Source organism: Scyliorhinus torazame, chromosome 13 (assembly GCF_047496885.1).
Source record: "Scyliorhinus torazame isolate Kashiwa2021f chromosome 13, sScyTor2.1, whole genome shotgun sequence".
Taxonomy (NCBI): Eukaryota; Metazoa; Chordata; class Chondrichthyes; order Carcharhiniformes; family Scyliorhinidae; genus Scyliorhinus; species Scyliorhinus torazame.
Genome location: NC_092719.1, coordinates 150,520,630 through 150,543,417, shown reverse-complemented (window position 1 = coordinate 150,543,417; position 22,788 = coordinate 150,520,630). Strand labels below are relative to the sequence as shown.

The 22,788-nt window shown below is 46.2% G+C and overlaps 1 protein-coding gene across 5 annotated transcripts in view; it reads right to left on the bottom strand.

Moving 5' to 3' along the window:
* LOC140388314 (FERM domain-containing protein 4B-like) overlaps positions 1–22,788 on the bottom strand; it is a 500,956-nt gene that overhangs the window by 130,104 nt on the left and 348,064 nt on the right. For 4 of the 5 annotated variants that reach the window (XM_072472276.1, XM_072472277.1, XM_072472274.1 and 1 more), the window contains exons 6-7: positions 18,020–18,076; positions 17,586–17,608 (exon numbers count right to left, since the gene is read on the bottom strand). In XM_072472276.1, the coding sequence (XP_072328377.1) occupies positions 17,586–17,608; positions 18,020–18,076 (80 nt within the window). Of the gene's footprint in view, positions 1–17,585; positions 17,609–18,019; positions 18,077–18,236; positions 18,412–22,788 lie in introns of those variants that run through there. The other variant, XM_072472278.1, reaches the window with a different exon arrangement.

Genomic DNA, 22,788 nt, shown 5'->3' with positions numbered 1-22,788 from the left:
TTAGTTGACTTTATCAAAATACAATCAGGCAGAGGTTCCAACCTATTTTTTCAGTAATAATAAAAATGTGTTTGGTGTAGAATGCCAGGTGCTTTCTTGGTTAATTGTCTCTTCACCACTTCATTATTTGTGCTATTTTGACAAAGTTTGTTCATGTTGGCAAAGGTGTTTCAATAACTCAATAGGAATATAAACTATCTTAATGTTAACATTATTTTTTAATTAATTACCATCTTTTAGGAGGTATATGGCCAGAACATCACAGCTAAAATGGTCAACTCAACGATGGGTGGGATTGGACACTTCCCACCACTCCCATGGTGCAGAACAGTGGTGTTTAAACATCTTGTGCCTGGAGCTCGACATCTACGTGGGTGGGTGGAAGCGGATTCGAGGATTTCAAAAGGATATTAGATAGGCATCGAGGGAAATTAACTTCCAGGGCTAAGGGGACAGAGAGGAGGTTTGGGACTGACTGGACAGATTCACAAAGAGCTGGATGGACTCAATGGGCAAAGGGGCTTCCTTCTGCACTATAACAAAGAAACAAAGAGTCTGTTCTGGGCAGGAATTGAGGGGCCGTTCCCGGCACTTGTAGCACCTGGAGCAACTCCGCTGTCTAATGGCATTCTGTTATTTTTCAGGTCTTAACGGGGAATGCCCCACCGAGGCCCCACTCAGCCACATTTCCTGCACTGAGGAGCTCTGACCAGCGGGTCAACATTTACCTAACCATGATGTGACCCTGGACCCCACCAAACACACATGTTGGAGGGTCTTCGAGCCCCCCCCTGCAGCCCACCTAACATGGACAGGGCACCCTGGGCCTGATTCACGACGTGGCAAAATGCCACCTGGGCACCGCCAGTCTGGCACCCTAGTCATACTCCTGACTGCCTGGCACTGCCAAGGTGCCAAGGTGGCATCAGCTGTGCACCCGGCCCAGATACCAGCCACATGGGGGCCTCCAATCATTTGGGAGGCCCCCCAACTACCGTTCAGCCTAGTGCTGAACAACGCCCCGGCTGGGGTCTCCTCGGCAAGGCTGGTCAATCCCGGGAGCCGGATCAATCTGGCACCGGCAGAGTTAAGTGAGTTTTTAAACTCACTTAACTCTTCGAGTTTGGGTCCTGCCCATTGTGAACGGGATCCGGATCACGACGTCTCACGAGATCTTGTTAGACATGTGACATTTAACATTCCACCAGGCAGGTCTTGCAGCTTTGCTCATTCTATTTCCACCATTATATGTTTTTAATTGAGGTAACACCATTAACTGACAATAAAATAAACAATTTTTCTTCTTATTGCCCAAGGTTGTCCATTTCCTGATTGGGGCAGCAGACCTGTATAATACAATATTGTTTCTTTCTGATCATTAACAGCATGGAACCTCTCCCCTTGGAATGAAATTTTAAAAGATTTTGCATGTATTGGGCTATTACTATCACTACTAAGGAACATGGCCCTCAGCTGCTCAATGTGTTAAACTTATGAGCAGCTAACTGCAATACAATAAAACAAATTAAAACTATTTATTTTAATATCCAAGTAATCAAATGGAATGGCCTTTATTTTCAAGTTGAAAGATATGACATGGAAACTGTTCTACAATATGAATAATGCAGGGACTTCCCATATACTACAGAGATGCTGCTACTTACTACAACAATTGGAGCTTTCAAGACTGATACTGCTGAGGCATTTGTATCAAATCGTGATCTGGCAGCCTTCTGACTGGAAACCACTGGATGAAATATCGTTGCACCTAACGAATAGTATTTATGTTGCATAATTGTTTGTCTTGCAATAATAAGTGATCCTCAGCATCAACATCTGAAAGATTATTTGTAACAGTTAAGAAGGTATGTTAGTAATGATAGAGATCAAGGCTCAGCAAATCTATGAAATCCCTGTTTTCTAGGGAGTTTCCACTGGTGAGACTTTAAAGTGAGTTTTCAAGTAACTTTAAAACATTTTCTGAATCAATTTAACTTAAGAGTAAGAAGTCACCCATTTAAGACGGAGATTAAAAGGAATTTCTTCTCTGACAAGGTAATGAATCTATGGAATTCTTTATGCAAAGTGCTGTAGAGGCAGGGTGCTGTCGAGGCTGGGTTGTTGAGCATGTTCAAGGCTGAAGTAGACAGAATTTTAATCAGTAAGGGAATGGAGGATTATGGGGATATGACAGGAAGGTGGAATTGAGGATTGTATCAGATCAGTCATTATCTCATTGAATGGTGGAGCAGACTCGATGGGCCGAATGGTCTACTCGTGCTTCCACGTCTTATGGTCTTAACCTACCAAGTAATCCAATTTTATCTTGTTTCGTCCCCTAGTCAGCAGGTTTTAATAAATGTGGGAAACAACTGACTGTGCCCACGGAGGAGTTATGCACGTGGCAGGGATATCATAACACAAGCTGCGAAGATATGAAAGAGCAATTGTATAAACAATTCCCCAATGGTCCTTATTAGCTTAACAACGGTTTAAGATTTTAAATGGAATTTCCTGAAAGTATTGCAAAGAAATTCCTATATTCTTTCCACAGCCAGTCCTTGGATTTATAACACAATTGGTTCCTAAAAACTTGGTCTTAAGTTGAAACATTGTAACTCGGAACTGATTTTCTGAGTGCAATAAGAACAGTGTTATAAGTGGGGAATTGGGTCCAGAACCAAGCACTGATGCCTTGCTTGCACCAAAATAACCCAATAAATTACAGAGGAGTAATTTACCAACATTAATATATTTATTGATATAAAACATAGAAATACATGCACTGCAATAATACTTCACCTATAAATGATCTAAAAAGCACAGGCCAGTTTCAGAGCCTTAATTTTTGTTTATCGTTCCCAGGCTCATCAACAAAACATTAACCACATATGACTGACACTAATATCGTAAAGTCGGAACCGATGTGGCAAAGTCAAAATAGTGTCAATTTCTAAATGTCGTCAGCGCCTTTGGTCATAACTCAAACGTCGCAAAGTTTTTTTTCATAAACATTTTATTGAGGTATTTTTGGTTTTACAACAACAACAAAATAAATAATGTACATGAATCTATAAACATAGTGCAAAAGCCATCATCCTCCCTTACCCCCTACTCTAAGCTAAACTAACGATTAATTTTCCGCAAAGATGTCGACGAACGGTTGCCACCTTCGGGTGAACCCTAACATTGACCCTCTCATGGCGAACTTAATTTTCTCCAGACAGAGATACTAGCCATGTCAGATAGCCAGGTCTCCGACTTCGTGGGCTTGGAGTCCCTCCAAACTAGTAGTATCCGTCTCCGGGCTACCAGGGAAGCAAAAGCCAAAACGTCTGCCTCTTTCTCCTCCTGGATTCCCGGATCTTCCGACACCCCGAAAATCGCCACCTCTGGACTTGGTGCCACCCTTGTTTTTAACACCGTGGACATGACATCTGCAAACCCCTGCCAAAATCCCCTAAGCTTCGGACATGTCCAGAACATGTGGACATGGTTCAAACATCGCAAAGTTGAGGACTGCCTGTATTTGTAAACTTGTTCTTATATCCTTTGGTTTATGTTTATATTGTGTCATTACTGGACCATGGCATGATGCATGCAAATTAGAAATGTTTCCCTTTTTTAAAAAAGGAATGAGACTCCTCCCAATTCTTCTGGCCACAACTTCCATAAAGCCGCACTAAGTTTTGAGCCATTTCATTTGATAACAACTGTTATTGTACATTTGCACAACCTTTATCCACAGGCCATCAATTTTTTAACACATGTAAATACAGAAAGTGAAATGACTGAGGGGGAGGGGTGCTATAATTTTATCAGAAATGGGCAGAGCTGTCTTTACCTTGAAAATCATCTGCAAGACTGCAAAGAGCCATTTTATTTTCATCTTTATCTGGCTTTAAAGATCTTTGAAATCATAAGCTGAACCAAAGCATTTGAGATGGGCAGTTTAGGTGGGGTTTGAAGTCACTTGTGGGTTAATGGAAAAGTGGGAGCAAGGGATCAAATGAAAAGCTGGCTCAAGTGGGGTGGGAAAGAGCATGGCAAAGAGAATAGCCAAGATCTCATTTCCTTGCAGCTTGCGCTGAATGGGCAGAATTGAAGGCTGCCATCGAAATAGCTTAATTATGGAATCAGAGTTCATAGAAATCAACAACTGCCATTACAGGAGGAAAACAGACAGGTTCCCAACCATATATATCACAGCTTTCACGGGCCAGCAGGTCACTAGAGCTATGGAAATGTAGGCCTTGTGACTTTTAAGGCCAATAGATTTCCAAATTATGACTTGACACATATTAAAGAGACAAATCCCCAAAACATGAGGAAACAAATGTTCTGCACAAAAGCATTCTATTAGCTCATGCTAATAGATGGAAATGTATGTCATCACAATTAGCATAGAATAATCATTCATGTTTTAAATATGAACATTATTCACACAGAAGCTCAATAGCCTAGATTCAGTCAAGTAACCTACATAACAAGCAACATTTGCATTATAAGAGATCACTTTTAAACTAGGTCAAATTTGGAACTCCATAAGGGGACAAAAATTGTTATTGAATTTACACAAGCAGTTTTGTTGGTATTCTGATGGGATTGTTTTAATATTATAAAAATGCAACAAAAAAAAAATCTCCAAAGAGCACTCTATGGGCGCGGTTCTCCGACCCCCCACCGGGTCGGAGAATCGCCGGGGGCCGGCGTGAATCCCGCCCCTGGCGTGTCCCGAATTCGCCGCCACCGGAGATTCGGCAGGGGCGGGAATCGCGCCGTGCCGGTCCCGCCCCCGGTGATTCTCCGGTCCGCGATGGGCCAAAGTCCCACTGCTGTCAACCCACGCCAGCCGGCGTGGAGTGAACCACCTTTCGAACGGCGGGACAAGGCGGCGCGGGCGGGCTCACCAGGCCCCGGGGGGTGCCCCCACGGTGGCCTGGCCCACGATCAGTGCCCACCGATCCGCGGGCGGGCCTGTGCCGTGGGGACACTCTTTTCCTTCCGCCTTCGCCATGGTCTTCACTATGGCGGAGGCGCAAGAGACCCCCTCCACTGCGCATGCGCGGGGATGCCGTGAGCGGCCGCTGACGCTCCCGCGCATGCGTTGCACGGCAAAGTCATTTCCGGGCCAGCTGGCGGTGCGCCAAAGGCTTTTCCTGCCAGCCGGCGGAAATCACTCCGGCACAGGCCTAGCCCCTCAAGGTGAGGGCTCGGCCCCTCAAGATGCGGAGAATTCCGCACCTTTGGGGCGGCGCGATGCCGGACTGATTTGCGCTGTTTTTGACGGCGGACATCGCGCCGATTGCGGAGAATACCGCCCTATATCTCCACAAAACATAAAAAACAGGAGGAGTAGGCCATATATCCTCCTTGAGACTCCTCCACTATTGAATTTAATCATGGTTGAACTTATGCCTCAATTCCACTTTCCAGCCTAATGCCCAAATCCCTCGATTCCCTGAGAGATCACAAAACTGTCTATCTCCGCCTTGAATAAATATCCTCAACGAAGCAGCAAACGCAACTCTGGCAAGTATAGAATTCCAAAGACTCACTAGTCTGAGTTAAGACATTTTCCCTCATCTCAGTCCGGAATGATTGACTCCTCATCATGAGGCTATGCCCGCATATTCTAGATTACAGTTTCAATGAGACCACCTCTCACCAAGAGTATAACCCAATTTACTCAGCCTCTCATCATAGGATAACTCTCAGCCCATAAACGTATTGTAATAATAGAGGGGAAACCATTAAAGATGCAATAACCAGCAACAGTTAAATAACAAAGGCTGTTATCACACTGCATCTACTAACCTGAGACTTCTGCATGCAGATTGCAACATTCTACACTGCAACCGAATGCATGTTAAAGCATTTGGCCACTGAACACAGCCATCAAAAGACTGATGTGGAGATGCCGGAGTTGGACTGGGGTGAGCACAGTAAGAAGTCTTACAACACCAGGTTAAAGTCCAACAGGTTTGTTTCAAATCACTAGCTTTCGGAGCACTGCTCCTTCCTCAGGTGAATGAAGAGGTATGTTCCAGAAACATATATATAGACAAAGTCAAAGATGCAAGACAATGCTTTGAATGTGAGCATTTGCAGGTAATTAAGTCTTTACAGATCCAGAGATAGGGGTAACCCCAGGTTAAAGAGGTGTGAATTGTCTCAAGCCAGGACAGTTGGTAGGATTTTGTAAGCACAGGCCAGATGGTGGGGGATGAATGTAATGTGACATGAATCCGAGGTCCCTGTTGAGGCCATACTCATGTGTGCGGAACTTGGCTATAGGTTTCTGTACAAGTTTCAAAAGACTGCACACGCGTCTCATAAAAGGTAAGAGTTCCACTCTCCAGTCAGAAACTCACAATGATTTGGCACCAAGAAGAAACATTCACACTGACACCTGCTTACACCCATAAATGTTCAGAGCACTTAACAAGCATTCAAAAGTGGCCTTTACATCAGGACTATTATATTGAGGCTATTGCTTCATATCTCGGGTCCAAAGGTGCTTGGGTGTCAACTTACTAACCTGACACTCTAATCACGCTGCTGAGTTTCTGACAAAACAACAATACTTGTAAAAAAATATATAGTCTTTTTATTGTAAACACAAGTGGGACTCTTTCCACCTTCAATGTTTGACGCACTTAATTCTATGATCCAATCACTTTACGGCAGTATAGCCACAGGCCATTCTAGCTCCACCAAACAACTATAAACAGAAAGCAGCAAATGTTCTTTCTGAGGGATCTTTGGAATCTTGGAAAAAGTGATTTTCACAGCTGCCTCTGGAGGCAGTGATTCTCCCAACGGCAACGTATGCACACTGCTGCCAGAGTCAGGAATGATTTCTGTCCATTAGTGCAAGAACTAGCTTTGTCCACTTCTTGAGGCCATCAAATTGTTTTGCATTTGCAAGCCTGTGCTCAAGTTCCCTGGACACTGGGAAGAAACAGCAGCAAGCAACGAGATTGAAAGCTTTGACTGAAAAAAGAATTATGTTTGAAGTTTGCTGATCTAGGTGCCATGAATCTGCCTTGGAATACAAATTTGCACAGTGCAGGAACCCCGAGGGTATACTGCGGCACAGCTTTTTGAAAGTAACCAAGAGTGCCGCCGAACAAACCTGTGACCAATTAGTGGAAACAGCGAAGACAAAAGCTGTAGATTAACATTTGTTTTTCCTTAAAGAGACAGGTTGGAGGATTTTGCAGCACAAGTGTGTAACTTTGTGTTGTTTACACTCGGAACAGTAAATGTACAAGCCATCTTCTGTCAAATCTGTCAGCTAGCACAGTATTCAGGAACCAATGAAAACATTGATCTACAATTCCAGCATTGGGATAACTTTGGAACCGCTCTCACCTCAGCTGATTGTAGGTTCAGTCCAAAGGCAAACTTATTCAGCTATCTTCACCTCCATGTCCACTTCTTTGGCCAGGATTAGCTCAGTGGGCTAGACAGCTGGTTTGTAATGCAGAACAAGGCCAGCCGCGCGGGTTCAATTCCCGTACCGGCTTACCCGAACAGGCGCAGGAATGTGGCGACTAGGGGCTTTTCACAGTAACTTCATACTTGTGACAATAAAACATTATTATGGGGCAGCACGGTAGCCTTGTGGACAGCACAATTGCTTCACAGCTCCAGGGTCCCAGGTTCGATTCTGGCTTGGGTCACTGTCTGTGCGGAGTCTGCACATCCTCCCCGTGTGTGCGTGGGTTTCCTCCGGGTGCTCCGGTTTCCTCCCACAGTCCAAAGATGTGCGGGTTAGGTGGATTGGCCATGATAAATTGCCTTTAGTGTCCAAAATTGCCCTTAGTGTTGGGTGGGGTTATGGGGATAGGGTGGCGGTGTTGACCTTGGGTAGGGTGCTCTTTCCAAGAGCCGGTGCAGACTCGATGGGCTGAATGGCCTCCTTCTGCACTGTAAATTCTATGATAATCTATGATTACTTTTGCCTTGCCTGCTGCGTTTCACATGGTGAACCATTTCTCCCCAGTTCAAAATTTCCATTCCCCATGGACTCCTCCCACCAACTTCCTTCTCTCTTCAGATTTTTTTCATTTCCAACTTGACGTCAGCTATCCCAAATTCTCTGCTCTCCTCACTCACTCTTTCTGACCCATCATTAATCACAGTGCGTGGAATCAGAGACTCCAGCAGCAACGTGTGGCAGCTCTGAGGGAGAGACCCTACAGAACAAGATCAGGGCAGGTGGCGGAGGTCGCACCAGCTGCACTTGGAGCATGAAGGTGCCGAAGAGGACTGATGGTTTACCGGACCTTGTGTGTCCTTCCTGAGGCTGCCCGATACCATGTGACGCGGAAGACTCCGCCTAACTTAAGGAGATGCTGCCGCACCTGTGCCATGTCCTTGTGGGCTTTGCACCATGTGGTGGTGGAGGCCACCCGCTCTCTGTGGCTGACAAGGTCATGGCAACCCTGAATCTCTTCGCCATGGGGTCCTTCCAAGGCTCCATCAGGGACCTCTGTGGTATCTCACAGGCATCCACCCATAAGTGCATCCATGAGATGATGGATGCACTGTATGCAAGGGCTGTTGACTACATCCATTTGACCTGGAGCATGCCTGGCAGGATGAGGGGGTTATGGGGTTTTGGGCAGATAGTTGGTCTGTCACAGGTGCAGGTGGCAATGGACTGCAGTCATGTCACTCTCTGCGCCCACTGCACTAGGGAGTCACCTTCATCAGCCGGAAGGAGTTCCACTCCCTCAATGTCCAGCTGGTCTGCGACTATCAGATGTGTGTCATGCACCTGTGCCCACTGTCCAGTAAGCGTGCAGGACAGCTTCATCCTCGGCCAGTTGCAGATCCTTGGACTCTTCGAGGAACAGCCCAGGTTACAGTGATAGCTCCTTGGGGAGAAGGGATATCATTGCCGGTCATGACTGATGACTCCAGCGCAGAGACCACAAACCAAGTACAATGAGGCGCATCATTGCGATCCGATCTGTCATCGAGTGGCACACTGGCCTGTAAAAGCTGCGGTTCCACTGCCTTGACAAGTCTAGTGGGGCCCTACAATACAGCCTCCAGAGGGTCTCCTGTGTTGTTGCGATCTGCTGTTCAGTCCACAACCTGGCTCTGCAGTGGGGCAAGGAGCTTCTGGAGGACGGCCTTGAGAATGGAAAGTGTCATCGGAGGAGGAAGATGTGTCCGAGGATGAGCTCCCCAAGGAGCCTGAGAATGGAGGCGAGGGTGCAAATGGGCAGGAGGGATCATCGTCTCCTGCTTCATGGATGAAGACGAGCTCGCTGGTCTACAAGCATGACCTCCACCAGGACATCGTAATCCCTCTGCGACCAGACGATGAAGGTGGCCAAGATCTCAATTATCAATGTGTTGGAGCTAGGGAGTCCTCGAGTGCCTGCTGCCCCGTCAATGCAGGAGGGTGACGATGTCTGGTCAGTGCTGCTTCTCAGAGATACTGCTGCTGCCTGACTCCTGTCAGCATGCTGACATTACAGGCTCATGTCTGGGCGAGGTTCTGCTACATTCCTCTGTCCTTTTGCACTAAAGCACGCATTGTCAAAATCGGGGCGCGACCCGTGGGTGGATCGCAGGCGTGTGTCGGAAAGGTTGTGCAGCCGTTCGTTGCTACATGTAACTCCAGGTCTATATCAATGTGGTTTACTCTTAACTGCACTCTAAATCCTGGGATCCAGCAGACGCAAGACTGTCCAATTCCTGGGATGTTCCTGCCTCCACCTGATGTGCATCAGAAGCAGTGTGGCACTCACCAGATAGCTCACTTTTCTCTCACAGCTCCATCTCACTCTCGGCAGTCCTGCTCCTGCTCCTCCGCTGCAAGCTCCAGGGCTCTCTCCTCAAAAGGAGTCATGATCTTCAACCACCCATCTTCGTTAGCTTGCAGCGGTTGTGAGCGAGCTTATCCTGCAGTAACACAAATGGGGATGGTGTTAGCTGGCCACCTGGCGGGTCAGATGCCGATGAAACCTGGCATGTGTGGGCACGGTGCGTGAGCCCAGAGGGGCTGTGAGGAGAGGTGCCCCAGGTGGTGGGAGAAAGCCTGTGAGAGGTCGGATGCTGGGGCCCTGCTATGTCGCAGCATGTGGGGTCAAGGTTACATTCCAAGGGATGACAGCAAAGTGGAATGCAGAGAAGATACAGGGAACACATATCCCGACAGAACGGAATAGGTTGTTCATCTTCTTGCGGCATTCGTCCCTGTCCTCTTGCAGAGGTTGCTGGCATTGACCAATGCTCCGACCGTCTCCCAGGCAGGGCTTCATTACTTGCTGGAGGGTCTCCTACCAGCCTGAGGGTAAATTGCTCCCCTTTGTCTTCTCTACGGCATCAAGCAGATGGCAGAGGGTCCCTTCCGTGAAGTGGCGAGCAGACTTCTTCGCTGCCATCTTCCCTGCTTGACTGTGAGCAAGTGCTGTGGAGGTGTTTGAATGCAGTGCCTCCTTGACAGAACGGCTCAGACGATCCCGGGTGGGCGAATCAGATGCTTCCTGTCACAGGCATGCTGTTTTTCATGTTCGGATTTTTATTCCTGCATAGTGCCTAGAAATTGTGGTCCAGATAGCGCTACCGGGTCGGCAGGATTCGCACTGGTTCTTACTCCAAAACTGACGCATCCAAATTTTAGGAAAATTCCACCCATTAAGTTCAGCAATTTGTGATTTTACCTTCGCCTCCATTATTTGTTTCTGTTTTTTGGACGCCATCTGTTGATGCTGCTCCTTTTTCCCATTCACACTTCTACTTGCTCAACCTTGGTTTATTTCCATGCCCAATTACCATCTCCAGTTGCCTTACACCAGCACTCATTTTGCCATTTAATCTCTCCTGTCTTTCACCCCACAGGTTTTTGTTCTAATTTTTCCCCCATCTGCATAAGCCTGGGTCTCCAGATTAACAGTGCAGCCCAGTTCACCAATGGGGCTGAATCTTGATATGGAGTGCAACATGGGAGAGCCACTTGCTGAAACATGATCTGATGTTGAAACAATGCAAAAACGCTCAAGGCTTTCCTCATGCGTCTTTTTGCAGCCAGTTCTGAGCTGCATTGTTGGGCGGTTTGGGACCAGGCCACACAGCTGACTGCAGATGGTAATCATTATGGAAGATTCATGGAAGGGAGAGTGAGAAATTATTATTCAAAACAGAAATTTAATATTAATTTTACATAGAGTGTAAGCAAGGCGTGAAAATTTTACGGTGCAATTCAGTCTTGTGGTTCGGCTGTCTTTCATTAATCATTTGGGCTTTGTTTACAGTTTAACCGTTTCAAAGCCCCGGGATTCAATTTGTCGACCGACATTTCAGACATTCTGTATTATACAAAAGGCAGTGCTCCTCTCCACCCCCTTACAACTTTGGCAAAATAATCACAGATATTACTGAATGGAGTAGACACAAGAGCCATTGTTACAATGAAAACACGTGCATGACCCTAGGCTAAAATGAAATAAAACTTCAGCCAAATGGTTTAAGAATTTCCAAACAAAGTTACTAAGAATTCTAAACAACTACACTTTCAGCCTATAAATATGGAAGCACGCTAACTCCCCACTATGTTATAGGCTCAGACTCACAAGAAACAAGCCTTAGGGACTTATTTTCCAGCATTTGCAGTGGCACTACGACGAGTGAGTAACCTCTAAATCAACACAGCGTACGAGAAGACAGCACTGTCCTGCCACTGTTTGCCCAAATAGGTCCATCCCACCAGTTCGGCATTAGCTTACATGTTATCTGAGCAACGTGGTAACATTCCGGCTCCTGGGAGCAGCTTTTCAAATCCCATTCGAGGGCCAAGTTGCCTGGTCAATTTAAAAAGGAATCCCGCTGAATTGTCGATTCACATGGTTAAATTATTGGATTATCCAATCTGCCAGAAAATTATAAAATCTGATGAATTTTACATCGCCAGGTATATTGTTGGTCCAAAAAGACCTCACTTCTATCCTGAAGGATAGTTAACACCGGGTTACCATCCAAAGTTAGCGATTTAAATCACTTTGTTGGATGGTTCCCAGCAAGGGGGGAAGCAAGTGCTTCTGGACTGTTGCTGCATAAACCTTTACCTGGGAACTTCTGAGGGGGATCCCATAGCACGTCTTTGGACCTCCCCATAAATCCGATGCTGGGGAGCCAGGAAGTTGTGTGCCTTAAGTGGTAAATTGGCACAAATCAACACCTTCTACGTTTGCAAGTACTGCCTCCTTTGCTACGAAATACATCTAATATCTTGTCTTTAAATCTGGAAATCTAAAAGAAGCCACCCAGTATGTACCCAAGAGCTCTGAGCCCCGAGAAGGAGATGTTTCAACCATTTTACATGTTGGAGGTTTAATCTGCGGCAGATGATTACTGACAACAAAACAAAACTGGTTGCATGTATTTGATTTTATTGCCCAGAGTATAGGCGATGGAGGGGTGATCTGACCAAGGTTCGTAAAATATTCAAAAGAAACTGGAAGAGTAGCGACACGGAATCTATGGCCTCCAGTGGGGACAATCAAGAACATGGGGTCATAATCTTAGAATTAGAGTTAGTTCATTCAGGAACAAAAGCAGGAAGCACTTCTTCCACACAAAAAAAGTGTAGGTGAGATTTGGAACTCTTCTCAATAGAAGACATGGATGCTGGGATTACCAGAGTTTAAGATTCTGTCAAGCCAGGCATATAGAGCAAAACATTGGGAAAATGAAGCTGAGGCGCTGATCAGCCATGCTCTAACTCAATGAGAGAGCAAGATAGTAGCTCAAACTACATCTTAAAACATAATATCTGGTCAGCATCCATTGCCATTTGTGGCACCTTGCTGTCTTCGGTGCTTCCTATATTACAACAGCGATTACAGTTCAAAAGCACTAAACTGACAGTAAAATACTTTGGAAAACCCAGAATGAGAGAACAATGTTCTAGCTTGCTTTTCTTCATCATGTTATCATTTAATGACTAAATTGCTTTATCTTTCCTTTTAGCGTGATTTGCCTGTGAAAAATTGTGCATATCCTGACGTAGGAAATCATTTTGAGAATGTTCAGAAAATGAAGAGTAATAAGTACCAGTGTCCCCAGTCGTCAACTTTGGACACGCAGGCAGGCGCACCATGTTATACTTCATTACATCACAGGATGCTCCAACACGCATCACCACTAGGGTCATTTTTGAAGTTTTTTGAAAATATATATACTGGACACCACATTTTAAGAAGAATATTAAGGTTTTGGAGTGGTTACAGAAGAAATTTACTTGATTTTTAAAAATTTGTTCTGGGGATATGGGCATCACTGTCTGGGCCAGCATTTATTGTCCATCCCTAATTGTGCTTCAATGGAATGGCTTGCTAGGCCATTACAGAGTGCAGTTAAGAGTAAACCACATTGATATAGACCTAGAGTCACATGTAGGCCAGGTCAAGCAAGGACAGCAGATTTTCTTCCCTAAAAAGTGAACCAGATTTGGGGGGGGGGGGGTCGGCAATGGTTTCAAGATCATAATTAGACCGATTCCAGATTTTCATTGAATTCAAATTTTACCATTTCTCATGGTGGGATTCAAATCAAGGTCCCCAAAGCATTACCCTGGATCTCTGGATTACTGGTCCAGTGACAATAACACCGCCAGGCATGAGGGCTGATGTTTATGTGGATAGGCGGAAGAAACTATGGTTGTTCTCCTCAGAGGAGAGAAGACTAATAAAGATTATTACTAGATTGTTCTTCGAAAGAGCTTGATCAGACTTGATGAGTTGAATGCCATGCATTACCAATCAATTATTCTCTTTGTATAATGAGCACACCATGGTACAATTTAAAGGACAAAAACTGTCAAAATTTGAAGAATTAGGCAGCACATTTGTACATACTCCTGAATGATAATATAGTAAAATAAATGGAAGCATATAAATCTTTGGTTGCCAGTCAGGTAGCACATAATTGTTACAAAATAATTGATTTAATATAAGTACATTAGATTTGTGCTTTCTGGGATTAGAAGTAATGCAGGCATACACCTTGCCAATGATTTTCTCTTCTCCCTACCTAGATTTTGAATTTGAGTGTGCGAGCAGTGGAAAAGGCAACTCACACAGATCATTTGCTACAATTTTGTCAATGAGATCATTCTCTTCAATCTAACACCCAAAGTGTAGTCTAAGATGGATGAATCCACAACAGGCACTGAAATTTGTGACAGCAGCAACAGAAGATCTAATACCACTGACAACATACACCACCCTCCCATAAATGAAGCATTAGCTGAACATTGATCACACAGTGTATGGTGATATTAATGTACATTATCTGTAAACTCATGTTACCAATAGGTATTTGATTTGAAATGGCAGTAATAGTGATAGACACTGAAAAATAGACCTGAAGCCTGTCAGTGTTTAAAACGTGCTATTATAGGTATTGTTCAGGTTTTGAATTATCACCCGATTAAACTGGGCTACACACAAAAACTGTAACATGGGTAGATGGTATAAATTTCCAAACAATTTTAAAAATAATAAAAAGCATTACTGAAATATTTCAAATACATGTTGTCTTATACAAATTCACTTCTTTAGGTCAGCCTACAAAGCATGCTGTAAAGGCAGTCTAAGAGGCATTTTTAAATAGACCATTTGTATTTCCAAAATGTATTCATCTACCAAATGACAAGAAACTTTAAAAACACTTGTATGTCAGTTGTGCTCAATTAACTTGTGTTATCCCACAACTGGGGTCATCTTTTCCTCTAACAAGTTCACAAAATCCCACGTGTCCACTTGGTAGAGAGGAAGTTTTCTCCTCTCTAGTTATGCAGTACCAATCCCAGTATAATTGCAGATTAACATTCCAGCATCCAATCAACCAAGTGTAGCTCCTTAAAAGTGAATACTCCACAACCTCGGACGTATGGCACATTTTAATGGCTCTTCCACAGGAAGCCGATAACATTTATATAGAACCTTTTTTAACAGTGAGATGTGTCAAATTGCTTTACAGCCAATAAAGTACTTTCTGAAGCGTAGTCACTGTTGTAATGTAGGAAATGGGGCCGCCAAGTTGCACACAGCAAGATCCCATAATCAGCTAATAGGTATTAATTTTCTTTAATTTTCATGAGCTGTGTGTGCCACTGGCAAAATCAACATTTACTGCCCGTCCCTAACTGCCTTTGAGAAGGTGGTGGTGAGTCACCTGATTAAACTGCTACAGTCCATGTGGTAAAAGTGCTCCAGTGTTGTTGGGGCGGTAGATCATAGAATTTACACTGTAGAAGGAGGCCATTTGGCCCATTGAGTTTGCACAGGCCCTTGGAAAGACCACCCTGTCTAAGCCAACACCTCCACCCTAACCCCGTAACCCCATTTACCTTTTTGGGCACTAAGGGCAATTTAGCATGGCCAATCCACCTAACCTGCACACCTTTGGACTGTAGGAGGAAACTAGAGTACCCGGAGGAAACCCACGCAGGCACGGGGAGAGCATGCAGAATCCGCACAATGACCCAAGCCGGGAATCGAACCTTGGACCCGGGAGCTGTGAAGCAACTGTGCTAACCACTGTGCTACCGTGCCGCCCAGAGAATAGTTTGAGATTTTTAACTCAGCGATGATGAAGAAGTAGCATGTCAGGATGGTGAATGTCTTTACGGGGGGAACAGTAAGACGTCTCACAGCATCAAATTAAATTCCAACAGGTTTATTTGAAATCACAAGCTTTTGTAGCGCTGCTCCTTCATCAAGCGAAGACTTCACCTGGTGAAGGAGCAGCGGTCCGAAAGCTTGTGATTTCAAATAAACCTGTTGGAATTTAACCTGGTGTTGAGACTTCTTACTTTGCCCGCCCCAGTCCAGCGCCGGTATCTCCACTTAAAGGGGGAACTTGCAGGCTGTGGGTATACCCATGCACCTGATACCCTTGTCCCTCTCTACGGTAGAGGTTGTGTATTTGGAAATGATTTTGATTGAGGGATAAATGTTGGCCAAGACAGTGGGGATAACTCTTCCTCGAAAGATCGCCATGAGATATTTTACGTCCACCCGAGATAGCAGGCACAGATTCAGTTTAACATGTCATCTGAAAGAAAGCATCGGTAGCACAGTGGTTAGCACCGTTACTTCACAGCACCAGGGTCCCAGGTTCGATTCCCGGCTTGGGTCACTGTCTGGGCGGAGTCTGAACGTCCTCCCTGTGTCTGAGTGGGTTTCCTCCGGATGCTCCGGTTTCACCCACAAATCCCAAAAGACGTGCTTGTTAGATGAATTGGACATTCTGAATTCTCCCTGTGTACCCGAACAGGCGCCGGAATGTGGCGACTAGGGGCTTTTCACAGTAACTTCATTGCAGTGTTAATGTAAACCTACTTGTGACAATAAAGATTATTATTGTTAACAGTACAGAACTCACTTAGGAATGCAATGGAGTATTAGCCTCTGGTTTTCTGTTCTAATCTCTGGAAAGGAGCTTGAGTTAAACATTCTGACAGAGGCGTAGCTGACACAAGATCAGTCACTACAAGCAAAGGCTCAAATAGCGATGTAAATTTCTAACTTTTTGGAATTTCTCCCCGATTCCTTTCAGGTTTAGATCAAACTTAAAAATTACAAATTTCAATTACCCATTTGTTTTGAGTAACAACCCAAATTTTAAAAATGCTTATGAGCCCCACTTTGCTGTGTACATTCTCCCATTGGTAACCACTCCCAAACACCAACAGGGTGTGTGAGAGACTTTTTGCATTTTCAAAGACCAATACAAATACGTTTCTTTAGTTGTTGTCAAATAATGCCTGGTGTTTATTTAAGTAATTTGATTTGAAATGCTCAGAAAATCAGGCAGAAGATAAGAGAGAATTATGGCATTAACATAATTATTTGCTGTTAGGCAGAGTGTTTTGCAATTAAATTTCAAGCATTTGATATTTTGGGGAAGGCAAACAAAAAACGGGCTACGTTTAACAGGTCATTTTCAACACCCACTGATTCAAACGGATTAATCTTATGCCAGTTTTGTTCCCCTCACCAAAAGCTTCAGGCGCCTATAATCGGTTGTAAAATGATGTTTTTTCAAACACAGAACTATTATCGTGCAGGAATGTTTTTCAAAGATAAACGTGCCCACGTTCAGTGGTAGACAGCTTGGACCGCCAGTTCCAATTCACACTGCAGCCTCCCCCCAGTAACCGTGAGGTCAAGTGTATGAAGTGTGAGGCCCCACCAGGGCAGCTGTGAGAGAAAGCTTGCACATAAAGCTTCAAAACCAAGCAGCTGACAAATGCGATCGCCTTGTCGCATACATTATTACCCTTCTGAGGTTGTGCAGGGCTGACAAAAAGAAACAGGCTGAGTATGTATCAACCACACTCACTCGCCTTGCGTTTACATTAACCGAAAACAAAATATGCTGTAACTTACACCCAGGTTACATCAATAAAAGTGGAAGTGGGCAGCAATCGCCCAAAAATGTAATCCAATTCGACATGCCAATCGGAACTTGTAACACTAAACAGACACACACACATATATATAACTTACATTTGACGGCAGATGTGATAAAATAGATGCAAATGTTTGTCTTACCTGATGTAATCGCCTTTCGTTTCCTGCAGAATTGCAAAGGGGAACAGAAAGATCAGTCAGTGTTAGAACAGGAGGCAACGGAATTTAAACCAAAAAAAAAACAAATCAGAAACGCCGAGTGTCTTAGTTATTTAATTCAGTCCGCAGGGGAACTGTAAAATTACAAGAGGTTACGAGTGAAACCAGACAGACTGCACAAGCATGTCAGAGCCCAGTGCGGACATTGGCAACTCTCTCTCCCCCCCCCCAAACACAAGGTGAGAGAGATGGCGCTCATCGACAGCAGGTCCAGACCACTGTGTGGAATGTGCTGAAACAAGACAAGCGGGCAAGGCGGGAGGGGAACAGCAGAGCTCCTCGCTGAATGGAAACTCTGCGATCAAAGCGCCAAGTGGCTGTCACGCCAGGAAACAACCTCCCCTCCCCTCTCTTACCTGCAACACGTAGGCGGCCAACTCGAACACCGTCTCGCTGTCCACCTCGATGTCTCCCTGCGGGGGGAAGAGAAGAAGAGAGGTGTTCAGTCACCAGGCAGCAAGCAGCCTGGCGGCGAGTAGAGCTCGGACAGCCTCCCCCTGCCTCCAGCACCCGGCCATACCACACCCCCGGGGGAGGAGGGGGAGCGGGTTTACAAACCTCACAGACACTTACCAAAACAACAGCTGCCAGCCCGCGCACTCACTCACTCTACCCACACACTTATATTAAAGCACACGCTGGGGTCGGTCACAACATTTCTAGAAGTCTCTGGTGCGGCCACTGACTGAGGTGTGGGTTTGGCCTCTCCCGCAATGCAGTGTTTTGGTTGAAGCTGAGTGACCAGGTTGGGTCAGCTTCACTCACATTGGGAGATGAGGAGCTGGAGGTGGCTTTACCCTGAGAGATACCGATAGAAAAGTGTTTGAAAGCTCCAGGGCAAACTGGCTCTCCTTTAAAAAAACACACCAATGCTTTTGGTGGGGGGTTCTGAGTTTTCCGGTCACGCCTGATTCTCACCCACACAAACAATGGGTTGTAAATAATCACGGAGCTTTGAGAGGAAAGTGCAACTTCTTTCGCGCGTTTGTGCAAATAGACTTACGAAATGTATCACATGCTCGCCCTACTAAAGAAGGAATAGTTATATCTCGGGGAAGCAGGCCCCCTTCTCTGTTGATCAATTAACATTCAGGTATAATGGCTCCCCAAGTCAAGTGTGCCAATAGTAACAGCAGATTTTATTTTACCTGCCTGCAGTATTCTTTCTCCACCTGGATTCCTCTTGCCTTTTGCCCTCTCAATCATTTCATTAAGAACAGCCAGCATGACATTGGCTGTCTCAACTTATTTGCTCGCCAACCTGTCTCCCTCCGAACATGCAGCACTCTCTTCTCTCAGCCCTAACCGTAATATTGTCATCAAACTTGCTGTAAGAAGTCTTCCAACACCAGGTTACTGTGCCCACAACTGTCCAACGGCGGCATCTCCACATCAAATTTGCTGAAAAACATGGTGCGATTGTCCCAATAACCCACTTTCACCTAGCAGAGGCCAAACTTAAGTTCTCCACGACTTTCATCTACCTCCCCCGGATCATGACCACGCCACTGAATATTAAGCCATTAGGCGGAATGTTCGATGGCGGACATTGGGGGAGAATATGGCAGGAGGCCCAGAAATCGGTTCCACACCAGTTTGAATTCACGACAGGATCTCTGCTGGTGCCAACCATGGTGAGTCGGAAGCTCCACCAGAGGATGGCGTGATCCTCATTTGCATCTTTCTAATGGGGTGCAGATGAAGTTCGGACCTACCCCCACCCCTCCCATGTCAGATTCTCCACAATGGTGGAAGAACACACCGGTGTGAAACATGTTTGGAACTCATCTGAACAATCCCTGAGGCTGCCTCTGGAGATCAGGATGGAGTCCTGGACCCTGGAATCCCACCATAGTGGGGCGGGCGGGGCGGCATCTGCAGGTGAACTTTTCAGATTCGGGTTTCTGAAGGAGAGGGGTTTGATCTTCCAATCTCAGAGTGCTCCTGGAGATTCACTTTCAGGGGGTACACCTTTTCTAAATTTAGAGTACCCAATTATTTTTTTCCCCCAATTAAGGGGCAATTTAGCATGGCCAATCCACCTACTCTGCACATCTTTGGGTTGTGGGGTTCAAACCCATGCAGACACAAGGAGAATGTGCAAACTCCACACGAAGAGTGACCCAAGGCCGAAATCGAACCCGGGTCCTCAGTGCTGTAGGCAGCAGTGCTAAACACTGCTCTGCCACATGGGTAGACCTTCTTTCTTCAACATTGGGTCAGTGATGTTGGAATCCTTTTCATTATGGCACCTGAACATAGCAGAGGTCAATGTGCCATCAGGCCTGCCCCGCCACGGAAGATGGCATAAAACACATGGGTGCAAATTAATGAGGTGGGGGCGGAGGATTTGGCGTGTTTTCCTGCCAGTTTCCTGAGAAGGAAACATTCCACCTTCCAAATCCCACCATAGCACCTAGTCACGAAATGGGAGAACTCTGCCCATTGTCTTCATATCTGCCACTGACCTCGACTGGAATTCTCCGGCCGTTCGCTGGTGGCGGGATCCTCTGGTCTCACCAGCGGTGCGCCCCCGCCCATGGATTTCCTGGTGGCATGGGGTGGCTTCAATGATAATTCTCAGCGGCAGGAGCAGAGAATCCCACCGCCGAGAAACATGTGGCTCGGAGGCTGGAGAATTCCGCCCCGAATCTTTTCTCCTGAGAAACATGTGGCTGGGAAGCTGGAGAATCCCGGCCCTGATCGTTTCTGAAGATTTTCCTTCCATGGCACCCAACATCATCACCCCCCTCAACCCTGAATAGCCCACTTCTCTCTCCTTCACAAGAGCCACAGACAGGACTATCATGGTAAATGTAACATTTTAGTCTGTTCCTGACACACTGAACTGATTTCTTCCCATCTTGAATCTGGTCTTTTGCTCTGTATGCACTCTTTCCATCCACATCCATTACTCCTTCAATGCTCTGTATCACTTCAGCAGTTTCCAATTTATTAGCTCTAATTTATAAGCACGGTAGCATAGTGGTTAGCACAATTGCTTCACAGCTCCAGGGTCCCAGGTTTGATTCCCGGCTTAGGTCACCGTCTGTGCGGAGTTTGCACATTCTCCCCGTGTGTGCGTGTGTTTCCTCCGGAGGCTCCGGTTTCGTCCCAGTCCAAAGATGTGCAGTTAGGTGGATTGGCTATGCTAAATTGCCCTTAGTGTCCAAAATTGCCCTTAGTGTTGGGTGGGGTTTCTGGGTCACGGGGATAGGGTAGGTCAAGGATGCTGGTGGGACTGGTGGCAGAAGGGGTGCTAGATAAGGCACTTGAAGTGGACCGAGCGCATAGGTCTCTGAGGCAAAAGCCTAGAGCTGGGGAGCTGCGGCGGGCGGTGGTCATGAGACTCCTTAAATTTGTGAAGAAAGAGAAAATTCTACGGTGGGCCAGGGAGAAGCGTAGCTGCGACTGGGAAGAAAATAATGTCCGGGTTTATCAGGACATCAGAGCCGAGTTGGCAAAACGGTGGGCAGGTTTCAACAAGGCCAAGGTGGTGCTGTACCGGCGGCAGATCAGGTTTGGGGTGCTCTACCAGGCAAAATTATGGGTGATGTTCGGAAGCCGGGAGTATTATTTCAAGACCCCAGAAGCGGCTGAAGATTTCTTTAAGGAGCATAAACTGGGGGAGAACTGAGTGGACAATGCTTGGGAACCAGGGTGCTGGCACTATGTAATGGTCGGGAGCATGTTTGAAGTGGGTGTATGGGGGATTTTTGACTTTTTTTGGGGGGGGGGCGGTTCTGTTCAATGTTGAGATTGTAAGGAATTGTAGGGGTGAAACGTTTATGTGGGGATGGATGTTTCCATCCCCCCTCCTGTTTTATGGGACTGTTTGTGTTTAACATCTGTTTGTTTGCTTTTGGAGAAGGCTACCTGGAGTTCAGGAGAAGTTCTTGTTTGGGTGGGGGTGGGTAAGGTCAGCAGGGAGCCTTCTTCTTTGAGCTGAGGAGTGTGTGGGGGGGGGCATTAGGATGTGCCTTTGGGCAGGGACAGCCACGCTAGCAGGTTATGCTGGTGAACGGAAGTGAGGTGGTGGGGGAGTAGGCCAGGGGTGGCCAGGGGAGGGGGGAAAAGGGGAAGTGGGGGAGGAAGAAGGGGGAAGGGGAAAAGCGGGGGTGGGGGGGGTGTTTCTGCGACGCGGCAGGGGGTGAGAGATGACATGGTCAAGGGCGAAGAAAGGGGCCATCTGGGATGGGCTAGGTATAGAGTGGAATTAAATGGGCAGGAGTTAAGTGGGGAAGACGACAGACGGTAGAGGGGATTGGAGGCGCAAGCCTCCGGGTAAGGTTGGTAACGTGGAACGTCCAGGGACTGAATGGGCCAGTTAAAAGGTCGCGGGTGTTCGCGCACCTCAGGAGCTTGAAAGTGGGGTTTGTCTTTTTACAGGAGACACACCTCCGTGTGAAGGACCAGGTTAGGTTAAGGAAGGGGTGGGTCGGGCAGGTTTTTCACTTGGGGTTTGATTTGAAATCGAGGGGTGTGGCGATTTTAATGAGCAAAAAAAATGGGATTCGTGAGTGCCAAGGAGGTGAGGGATCCAAGTGGGAGATATGTGATTGTGAGTGAGGTATTGGAGGGGGCACCGGTAGCGTTGGTAAATGTGTATGCAGCAAATTGGGATGATGTAGGTTTTATGAGGGGGTTGCTGGCAGCAATCCCGGATTTGGCCACGTACCAGTTGATCATGGGAGGAGATTTTAACTGTGTCCTGGAGCCGAGGGTGGATAGATCGAGCCCCAGGTCAATTTGTAGGGTACGAATGGCAAGGGAGCTGGGAGGGTTTATGGAGAAGATGGGTATGGTGGATCCATGGCGCTTTCAGAACCCAGGGGGAAGAGAGTATTCCTTCTTTTCACACATCTATAAGGTGTATTCGAGAACTGATTAAGTGTATTCGAGGATTGATTACTTGTAGTGAGTCTGGAGATTTTGGTTGGGGTGGAGGGAGCACAGTATGCGGGGATAGTTATCTCGGACCATGCACCCCACTGGCTGGATATTCGGTTCAGTACGGGACGAGAGCAGAGGCCGGGGTGAAGCTTTGACTCGGGATTGTTGGCGGATGGGGGTTTTTGTGATAAGGTGAGGTTGGCGATTAGGGATCATGTGGAGTTCAATCAGA